Below are 10941 nucleotides of genomic sequence, written 5' to 3' on the forward strand. Positions count from 1 at the left end.
AGTAAACTAAATTCTCAGAAATTTCATTTTTGGGGGGAGGGGGGCAGTTTAATACAGGGTTTCTCTGTGTAGCTTTGAAGCCTGTCCTGGAACTCCCTCTGTAGATCAGGCTGGCCTGGAACTCACAGAGATCCGCCTGCCTCTGCCTCCCAAGTGCTGGGATTAAAGGTGTGCTTCACCACTGCCTGGCTAGAATTTTTTTTTTATGCAGCAGAAAGAAAACGGCCTTTTGGTTCATTGAGTTTCTTGCTTTGGAGAGATGATAAAAAGGGATGCTTTACAGAGTTCAAAAGTGACCTTTTCTATCCTGAATACAACATGTCAGGGCTGTGCCCTGTGTGTGGTCACTGTATACTCTGGACTCTGTGATCCCCTGCTCTTGAGATTGTGTACATCCAATGTGAAATGCTGTAGATTAAGTCAGCTGTCTGTAGACTTTGGCAGTTCACCTTTCTTCCTACCCCCAACCCAGCCATGTGCAGGCTGCACGAGGGTCTGCATGCTCCTGTTCCTTCCTGAGAAAGACTCAGTTGGCACAAGCTAGGTCTCCTGGGACTCTGGGCAGATAGAAGCTGCAGATGATCAGACTCATGACACACCATTCTTGACAGCCATTAAGAGACAAAGTATTTCTGTGCCACACAGGTCCTCCTGCTTAAGTGCCTGCTCTAACACAGCCAGGTCTATGCCAGGCTGAAACCTCTTACTGAGCTGTGGAGTTGTTTCAGTCCATCTCTGCAAAAGCAGTCATAAGGATTGCCTGCTCTGTGTGAGTGGTAGGGGAAGAGAGGCTAAAAACTGAAATTTAAGCCTTGTAAGCTTCCACACACTGTTGTGTATGTTGCTGTGGTATAAAGTGCCCATTAAAAAATAGTTCAGTGCTGTGTTTGGTGTTAATTCCCATCCTGGGAAACACATCACACTGAAGGAAGACGTGGTCTTGTGCTGTTCTAGCATCTCTGTGGCCATGAGGCCACAGCATACCCTGTGTTTTACTTTGTGTTGTATGCTGATGGCAGCTATAACTGAATGATGTGCCCTGGGTTTATGGTTTTTCTCCAGATGGAAGTCCATATTGCCTGTTAGCTTCTCACAGAACATGGAGCAGCCTAGAGAAATGCTGGTCCAATGAGATGTTCCTGCCTTTGTTGGCACACCGTCTGTGGAGGCTGACCTTGCAGATTCTGGCCCGATTCTCTGTGTTTGTCCATGAGGTGAGTAGCAAGCAACCCCTCTCTACAGTTAGCATTGGTAGGACTTAAAGTGGCATGTAGCTAAATACCCACAGGATATTCAGAGTGTCCCATGGTATTAGATCCATCTATGGGCACCTGGCCACATGATTTGAGTTAGTTACTGAGAAGTCCCACCTGCTAAGTTTGTTTCTTTTCTCAAAATCAGACTTGTAAAGCACCTTGAAAATAAAATGAAAAATGCTAGAAATAAAAGGAAATATGTTTAAGTTTTAAACAGTCGTATGATCATCAAAGTAGTTGCCCTCCATTTTAGGACCTCCGTATCTTCTTCAGCTAGTCAAATGTATTTTGTCCCCATGTACTCTGTTTAGTTGGCACACAGTGAGACCCGGGGCTCTTGTCCCCAGGAGGTCAGTACTACTAAGAACTGGGTTCCTGCTTTGGGTCCTTGCAGACTTCAGTCTTCAGAGCCATCTCAGGGACACCCTCAGTGACAGACACACAAGTCAGTCCTTATGGTATAGAAATCTATAAATGGGGATGTCTTTAAGAAGAAGTACACCACAAAGAAGGCAGTGAGTGACTGGCACGCCCTACTTTCTGGAGCAGAGCTCAGGCTTGGAGCAGATGAGGTCCAGTCATAACTCTGCCAGCCTTTACCCTGTGGACTTGGAACATTAACCACCTTGAGTCTCTGTTGTTCTGTAATTTGGCAAAATGGCTTTTGCTTGTGGCTGTGGTGAAGGTTTATTTCTGAGCTGAGGTGGCAGGTGGGATGAGAGCTCTGTGAAAGTCAGGGTCTCTCTCTCTCTCCTCCCTCCCATCTGCTCACAGACTTCCTCAGACTGTCCTGCCCCACTGGCTGTCTCAGAAGACAACCAAGAACAGCAATTCCAAGAAGAGCAGGTCCAAAACCTGCCCAGGACAGACATGCTATCCTTCTCTTGGTGCTTGTGCACTACAGCTAGGGTGTGTGCAGAGCTCTTGTGCAAGTACAAATGCTGTGTGTTTCAGTCAGTGAGTGATCCTTGAAATCTTTTCCCAGATTTCTGCTAGGCCCATTTCTAATGAAAGCACCAAGGAGACTAAAAAACCTTTGGCTGGCAGCAAAGACCCTTCTGAAGACCAAGGAAGCCATCCTTCAGAAGTACAGGCAGCGTCCATTTCCAGCACTCAGCTGGTGTATGTGGTCTCAGACCTGGACAGGCTTCAGGAATGGGTGAGCTTCCCTGCACTGGGAGATATATAGATCTGTGAATTGTGGGACACAGGCGCCTAGCAAGAACTTTTTGCCCTAGGGGCCATTTCCCTATTTGTCCTCTCCACAGTCAACCTCTGAGTGTGCATACATTTGCTTCCCGGTGCCTGCTGCATTGTGCCATGCCCACTGCTCCTTGCTTAGGAGTAACCTAACCACTCAGCACAGTCAGGCTCCACTTTCCTCAGCAGCTCAGCTCTGTTGGGGCATGGCCTGCTGTGGGCTGGGCTGTAATTTGTGGTTCACTGCCCCAAGTGGTTGAAAGGTCCCCATCTGTGTTCTTTGTTGAGCCCATGTTTCTCTCTCAGCCTTCAGAGAACCTTATGGGACACTTGTAGAGTTTACGCCTTCAGGTGGATTTTGCTTTCCAGTTTATATTTTGTGTGATTGAAAAAATACATTGCATTTTCTGAGAAAAAAAGGTCTATTACTGTTACTGTGAGCAGTTTTGGCTTCATGGAGAGCTGTAAAATGAGTTTTTGCTTTTTTTCTGCCTTTAGTGGACATGCAGTCAGTGGTCCCTTGCTGTGTGTTTCTGAACTGAGAGCATGACTCCCACTTGATGGGAGCTTTGACCTACAAGTTCTGGCTTAGGTTTCAGCACTTGTTAATCATGTCTGAGTTTGTGGGTACGAAGTTGCTTGTTCTGATTGAAAAAAGAAACTAGTGTCCAAAATGTGTGTTTCAGCTTCCAGAGCTCCTGGAGATAGTCAAGCCAAAACTTGAAATGATCGGCTTTAAGAATTTTTCATCTATCTCAGGTAAAAACTAAACTCAGACTCAGAATCTCTGAATATGAAATAACATAAAGTGAAATGCCATAGACTGCAGGGAATATTTAACCTAACATCTGTGCTCCATTTGTAAATCCTTAGTTGTTTCTGTGTTTTGCTCTTTAATTTCTATAAATGAGATCCTTGTTTTATACAATGACATGATTTGTTAGTGCACTCTAAATGGTCACATTTTAATGGAGCTTACCCTAGGCTGGACCAGTGACTCAATTCAACTGCCCTGTGTCCACAGCGGCCATGGAAGACTCTCAGAGTTCCTTGTCTGCCCACGTGCCAGCCCTGAGCAGCAGGATTGTCCAGGACCTGAGCGAGTCTTGCTTCAGTTATCTGAAGAGTGCCCTGGAGGTCCCCAGGCTTTACCGCAGGACCAATAAGGTCAGTGTCACTTCTGGAGAGAGCTCTCTGTGTTCAGGGACAGGGAGATGTAGGCCACAGGTGGGTCTTAGGGTAGACTAAGGTAAGGGACTCTGGAGGGTCAGGAGCTAGCTGCCAGTACAACTCACAGTGTGCACTTGGGGCCTGTGGGCTTTGGATCTTAAGGAAAAGTACTTTCTTATTTGTGTGAGTTCTTACTAGCTTGGAACTCACTATATAAACCAGGGTGGCCTCAGCTCCACAGAAATCCATTTGCCTCTGCCTGTGGAGTGCTGGAATTAAATTCATGCAATACCACAGCTGGCTGGAAAAGCACTTTCTTAAAAGAAGAAAGCAATTAAAAATTTTTATTTTAGGTTTGTTTTACTTAATGCATGTGACTCTTTCCTGCATGTGTTTATGTGCACCGTGTGCCTGCCTGTTGGATCCCCTGGCACGGGGCTACAGATGATTGTGAGCCATCACATGGGTGCTGAGAATCAAACCTGGGTCTTCTACAGGAGTAACAAGTATTCCTAACTGCTGAGCCTTCTTTCCAGCCCCAAGAATCCATTTAATAACATTTCTAAGTCCTATTGATATAAAATTCATTTTTGCCTTCATATAGTCACAAAATTTTTTGATTTATCTTACTCCTACAAATTGTTATTGGAAATACCTGATTTTCCTTGTTCTTTCAGTGAAAACAATAGAAAGAATAACATTAAGAATATGTTAGGGGGAAAAAAAAAAAGAATATGCTAGGGACCATTGAGGTAGCCATGCTGGCAATCCTGAATTTGATCCCTGGGTCCTACCTACTGGAAGGAGAGAATTGACTTATTAAGCTGTCCTCTGACCTCCGAATGCATGCCATGACACAACCACCTCCACCCATAATAGATTAGGAACTCAATAAAATATGTATTTTTAGTATATATTAGGGGCTAGATGTAGCTCAGTGGTATATAGTATTTACCTAGCATGCACAAGTCCTGGATTCACCCCAGCATCTAAAAGCAAATGCTAATGGCATTTATAAGACAAAAGAGAGGCCCATACTGGCTGGTGTCAGGCTTTTCTTAGGTACTTGGGTTGTGGAGGAGTCATCTGAGTATTCTTCTTCGCAGCTGAATGCCCTGAATGCACTGAATGTCTTCATGCATTCCCTCTCCTGTTCTCACTCCCACATGGTTGGTTTTCCCTTTGGTTGTCTTTCACAGTTATGGTTAAGGTAGTTTTCCCTTTGGTTGTCTTTCACAGTTAATGGTTAAGGTGGTTTTCCCTCTGGTTGTCTTTCACAGTTATGGTTAAATTTACTGCCTTTAGACTTAGTTTAGTGCCTTTTAGTTTACTTACTTACTACCCAAACTCTCAGAAACTATAGAAGTGGCCTGTGGCCTTCCTTTTGCTTACATGCTAACCAGGGGCCTATCTCCTGTTACCATTACTCTTCCCATTTGATGCAAGAATTTTGGGGTATAGGAAGTGATTCCTTATTGCTGGACTTGCATTGACCACAATTTATCTGACTGGATTCCTTTCTCTTGTTTATCATTGCTGTTGTCCTCGTCATCATCATCATAGTCATTGTCATCACCAATATCATCTTTTAAGAACAGTGTTTTAACTCTGTAGCCCAGGCTAGCTTGGAATTCATTATGTAGCCAAAGTCACCATCAAACTCATGGCAGCCCTTGTGCCTCAAGCCTCCTAAATGCTGGGATTACAAGTGTGAGCCACCATATCCAGCTGTCCCTTTTCACGTTAACATTTGGACTGGCAAAGCCTTATAGTTTACAACTGTAATCCCAGCACTTGGGAGGCTAAAAGGAGGATTATAAATTTTATTCCATCCTGAGCTACAAAGTCAGACTCTGACTCAAAAAACAAACAAAGCCTATTTAGTTGTGCAGTAGAGCTATCACTTGTAACAAAAGTATCTTGTTCACTGTTTGTTGTTGGGTGGGAGATGCTTGGGCACATTGCCAGGGGCCTTCCATTTCCTTCTGTTCTGTGGGCATCATGGCGTGTGTGTGAATATGCACAGCACATCAGGCTCCACTGGGCACTGGGGGTAGTCTTCACCTACAGAGCAAGGGACCAAGTCCCCTATGCCATCCTTGCTGCTTCAACAGGATGTCAAACCAGCACAGTGGGAGGAGTCAGGACTCAGTCCTGTACATCCTACCTCAGAATCAAGCCTGACCTGGAGCAGAGGGGCAGGTGGGGAGGGGTCCTCCTAACACACTGCTGTCCCCAGATGATTTCTGTGTCTCTCTGGTTACTTTCTGAGGGGGTGGGGGGATGAAGCTGTTTGCTGAACACTAATGGTGTGATGGCTCTTTTTTGTTTCCTTGTGTCCTTAACCACGGTTGACAATGGCATTCCAGGAAGTCCCCAGTGCAGCCTCTTCTTATGTGGACAGTGCACTGAAGCCATTTTACCAGCTTCAGCGTGGACATGGGAACAAGGTGAAGCCAGCAGTGATGCAGCACTGGCTGCAGGAAGCTCTGTCTGAGAGCACACACAAGTAAGCTACTGGCTGCTGAAGAGCGGCCTGTCTACACCCTGGGGACAGGGATGGCAAGGCTTCCCGGAGCATTTGGTTGCTCATAGACATAACAGCAAGAAATCAATCACAGGACTGTCAGTGAGCAGTCACTTGGTCCAGTCCTCCCTTACCCACTCCTCCTCCACCTACGTTACAGTCAGGCTGACCTGGGGTCTGTGAGTCCCCAACACTAAACTCCAAGGGCACCTTTAACTGCCCTCGCTGCTCAGCCCAGCCAGTTCTTCCTTTCCTCAGCTGTCACTCCAGCTGGTCCCACTAGCTGGTGGGATGGCTTCTGGTGAGAAGAGGAAGTATACATGTTAACTGTAATCACAGCAGAAGGCCCCAGACAGGAACAGTTAATTGGATCTCTTCCTAGCTCATGGCTAATAGAATCACTTCTTGACTCTTTAGTGTTTGCCTAGCATTCTTACAGTCCTGGGTTCTATCCCAGAACTACAAGAGAGGGAGGAAGTTTATTACTTTATTTTACTATTGACTTAATTATTAATCACCATTTGCAATAGTTTTTTTTTTCAAGTTCAGCTCCCAAACCCTACCTTGTTGTGGGTCAGTTTAGAACCAAAAGTGCCTAATCCCATGGTTTTGTAGGGAAATAAAGTCCCAGTCCCAAACAGCTATCTTGCCAACCAGACAAGAAAGTGACTGATTTTGATGTATAGTGAGAGTTTGGGGGTAAGTGAGCTTCATATCTTCAAAGTCTTAAGATGGGTTTGTACTCTAAGACTGCTTGACTAGTCTTGAGATGTGCTACAGAGGGCCCTCCACCTGGATGGGGCCTGCCCTCAGATGCTTGTGTTTAGGACTAGTGTTTTTATTTGTATGTACATTGGGAGGTGAGGGGCCAGTTACCATGTCTTCTTCCGCTATTCTCTACTTTGTTGAGACGGGATCTCACTGAGCCTAGAGCTCACCAATCCAGCTGTGCTAGCTGGCCAGAAAACCATGACTTTCCTGTCTGCCATCTCTCCAGCCCCTGTACACTCATTTCTTAAGCTCTGGGGGAACATCATGCTGGAGACTTAGGAAACATGGCAGCACATTTCCCAGTTGAGCTGTTGTACCTGTGGTTGCCATCTTGAGAATCTTGCTTACAAAGCAAATTCCTGCTTAGTGTCACCAGTATCTGTTTAGTTACCAACCCTTCATTACTGTCTTGTGCCCAAGGTACTTTGAGACTGTATCCGATGTGCTGAACTCAGTGAAGAAGATGGAGGAAAGCCTGAAGCGCCTCAAACAAGCCAGAAGAGCCCCAGCCGCCAACCCTGTCAGCTCCAGCAGTGGCATGAGTGATGACGACAAGATCCGACTACAGCTGGCTCTTGATGTGGAGTTCCTGGGAGAACAGGTACCAGCAACTTGAGCCTGGCTCTAGAGTCTGGCCGTGGCCAAAGCTGGGGTGTCACCTCCCTGGGGCTAAGGATAGAAAACAATCAGGCCAACTTGCTGAGAAGGAGGGTGCGTGCCAGGAAGTGGAAGATAGAAACAGCAGAGGGGCACAGCTTACCCTCCCAGCAGCAAGCTTGGCCCTAGTGCTTCAGCATTTGCTCAGGCTGTCAGCATACCTGTTCTTGCTGCCCGAAGTCCTGAGCCAGGGCCTGCAACCTCTTGCTGTGTGTCCAATAAAACCCTGATTTTCAAGTCATGGTGGATGGCTGATGGTAGCATGCAGACCTCCCATGAGGGGTGCAGTGACTCCTCAGTACCACCAAATTTACAGATGGAGGAAAACTGCTTTCTTGACAGCCTGGATGTATACATAGCTTCTTATCCCATCATTCAGGGTATTAGGCAGGAGGGATGCCATGAGTTAGATTGGGAGACTCTGTCTCTAAAAAGAGAGATAGATAGCCTGCAAGCATCAGCTGCCATGTTTATTTCCTAAGGAATCTACAGTCTTCTCACAAGCAGGGGAGCTCACTACAGACATAGGCAGAGTGAGAAGCAGAAGGCAGAGAGGCTGTGCCGTCTCTGCTGCTGTTCAGGGGCCGCGTGTCTTTCTTTAGTCCATCTCACCCTGAGAAGGGTGCTGAAAAAAAGGAGCTCAGCTGGTGCCTTGTGGAAAATTCTTCAGCTAAAGAGTAATTTTCTTGCCAGGCGGTGATGGCTCACACCTTTAATCCCAGTACTCGGGAGGCAGAGACAGATGAATCTGTGAGTTTCAGGCCAGCTTGGTCTACTGAGTGAGTTCCAGAATAGCCTCCAAAGCTATAGAGAAACCGTATCTCAAAAGAAAGAAAGAAAGAAAGAAAGAAAGAAAGAAAGAAAGAAAGAAAGAAAGAGAAAAAAAAACGAATAATTTTTTATTCTCTGCATAAGGCTTTTTTTTATCTCCTAGCATTTTCTGAAGCCCACAAAAGAGACTCTGATCCTGATCCTGGCCAGAGTCTAGTGTGGTGGACTGAGGTATTTGGACATGCTAGCTTCTTAGAATGCAAAGCATTTGACCCAAAACATACAGTTTTGCAATAAGCCAGTCCTTTGCTCTAACAGAAGACGTATCCCTCCTTCTTTTGGGAACTCTTTCTACTGTAATGGGGTCAGGGCAAATCCGTTGTCCTGGTTTGAATGGGGGCCTCTTTTCCTCCTCAGATCTCATCACAGTGACAATTTATTCTCATGGCCTTTGCAGATACAAAAGATGGGCTTGCAGACCAGTGACATCAAGAGCTTCCCAGCCCTCACAGAGCTTGTCCTTGCTGCCAGGGACCAGGCAACTGCAGAACAGCCCTAGGCATCCTGGCAGGACCTGAAGTGGGGAAGAAAGTGACCCTTGTCCTCTGAGTCACCCAGCAACAGCCTGTACCTCTACCCAGTGTATGTGGGCCATCTTTCACCCAGGAAGAACCAAAAGCCTTTCCATTGTATGGAAGATAATTTTTATGACATTTGAAGCTTTTTACTATAGTTTACTGAACAAATTGCTTTATTTTTGTTGTAAATCTTACTGTAGTCAAGCTGATTTCTACCATAGAGTTAAAGCAAATACACAGGCGTGGCAAGTGAGCTACCCTACAGATGAAGCACTGGGCAGCATGACTCCAACACAGTGTGGAAACACTGTCTACATCCCGGGAGACACAGTCAGCCCTGGGCCTCCTCAGAGGCTTCAGGGAGCCATCCCATCCTGGCACTTAAGAATAGCACTTCTGATCTTGCCTTCCGCTCCTGTCAGAGCCAGAGCCGACAGCAAGGATTCGTTTCCTTAATAAAAGAAGTGTCTGCTGCAAACGCGTAAGTTATGAAATGAATTCTGTCCAAGGGGCCCTTATCATGCATGCCTTCAGCCACACAATTCTCTTTGGCACAAATAAAAGAGTCCTTCTGTGTAGTTTTCCTAGAACAGAATTCTGTCCACACAGAGGCCAGTCAGCCCTGTCTGCTTGGCGGCTGCTACAGGTGCATGGAATGGTTTTCTGACAAGGAGCTATGCTGTCACTAGGTAGTCACTAGAGGTCATAGCTGCACCTTGAATTCACATGTTTCCGTAACCAAGGATCCCTGCCTGTCCTTGTCCCCTGATAATTATCACTCAATCCCAGAAAGGAGAGAGCACCGTCTGCAGCCCAACTCCAGGATTGCTATTTCCATTCTCAGATAGGTAACCCAAGCCTATCATCGAGATGACTGACAGGTGGGATTTAAAGGCAGAATAAATAGCTCCAAACTCACATTGCCAGCCCATGTAACAGCGCGTACACACCAGCCTCAGCCCGGAGAGTCGGAGGTCCATAGAGGGCCTTGAGGCCTAATCTCTTACCCTATTGGCTCTGACTCCAGACCATTGTATCCCAGCCTCCCTGTAATGTTTCTGAACTTGACAACAGGACATTCAAGCCAAAGCTAACAGTTTAAGACTTGTTTCTGGCTCCCCCAGGACAGTTCCCTTGTTATTTTTCCTTAGTTTCCCTGTTGAGATTCAATTTAATTCAGTCAGGTTTAAAGTTAAAGTAATACGTCTTTCCAGCTCCAACATATACACAAAAATCCATCTCTAATGTAGTTTACTGCTTTCTGGTATAAAAGGCCTGTAAGGAGGAGGCCTGTCTTGTCATCCAGGAACCTACCTGCCGCCCACCATCACCCTCTCTGCAACCAAAGAGCATGCATTTGTTTCTCAGGCTGCCCTCAGTGGCCACAAATATGGCAGCTGAATGCGAAAGAAGATTCTGTTCTGGAGGCAGGTGTTCAAAATCAGTGTGTTGCTGCCCAGCTCTGAGGGCCTGTGGACCTTCACTACTGCCTGTGGCCCAGGCTGGTCTCTGTTGGGAGGGCCCTATGTTATACATGCCGTGCTCCACCTATGGAGCAAGCACTGAGGGTGGAGTTGGACTGAGCTGGCAAAGCTGGGGCAAACCGCTCATGCTGAGGACTACAGGGCTCTATGACCAGCAGGACTTCTGCTGGCTTCCAGTTCAACTTGTAGCCTGTCAGTCACAAGGCAGAGCTCAGCTGTGCTGCTGTGCTGTGTCCAACCAGGCGCTGACACCAGGTCAACTGGCAGGATGGCACAGGCCAGGCTCAGGCTCCTCTGCTAAAGCAAATAGCTGTGGAGTGTCATTTACTAGGCCAGCCCAGGATCCTAATGTGGTGGGCTAACAAGGGTGGGGGAGGAGGAGGTGGCATGTTGGGACCCCAGTCATATGGGGCAGCCTGAACTTCTGAGCCTTATGCCAGCCCTATGATTGCCTAGTCAGAAGTTCCCATGACAGGGAGTAGGGGACAACTAGCTCTACTGTTTTAAGAGCCTGGGCTGCTGTAGGA

At 46.7% G+C, this 10941-nt stretch overlaps 1 protein-coding gene across 2 annotated transcripts in view; it reads left to right on the top strand.

Moving 5' to 3' along the window:
• Positions 1–9508, top strand: part of Cog2 (component of oligomeric golgi complex 2) — a 33000-nt gene extending 23492 nt beyond the window's left edge. For both annotated transcript variants that reach the window (XM_027404846.2, XM_027404847.2), the window contains 7 exons: positions 1063–1214; positions 2242–2415; positions 3143–3215; positions 3481–3623; positions 5996–6135; positions 7345–7525; positions 8810–9508. In XM_027404846.2, coding sequence (XP_027260647.1) covers positions 1063–1214; positions 2242–2415; positions 3143–3215; positions 3481–3623; positions 5996–6135; positions 7345–7525; positions 8810–8911 — 965 coding nt within the window. In that variant the 3' untranslated portion in view covers positions 8912–9508. The remainder of the gene's footprint in view (positions 1–1062; positions 1215–2241; positions 2416–3142; positions 3216–3480; positions 3624–5995; positions 6136–7344; positions 7526–8809) is intronic.
• Positions 9509–10941: the final 1433 nt, after the last annotated feature.

Source organism: Cricetulus griseus, chromosome 3, assembly GCF_003668045.3.
Source record: "Cricetulus griseus strain 17A/GY chromosome 3, alternate assembly CriGri-PICRH-1.0, whole genome shotgun sequence".
Lineage (NCBI taxonomy): Eukaryota > Metazoa > Chordata > Mammalia > Rodentia > Cricetidae > Cricetulus > Cricetulus griseus.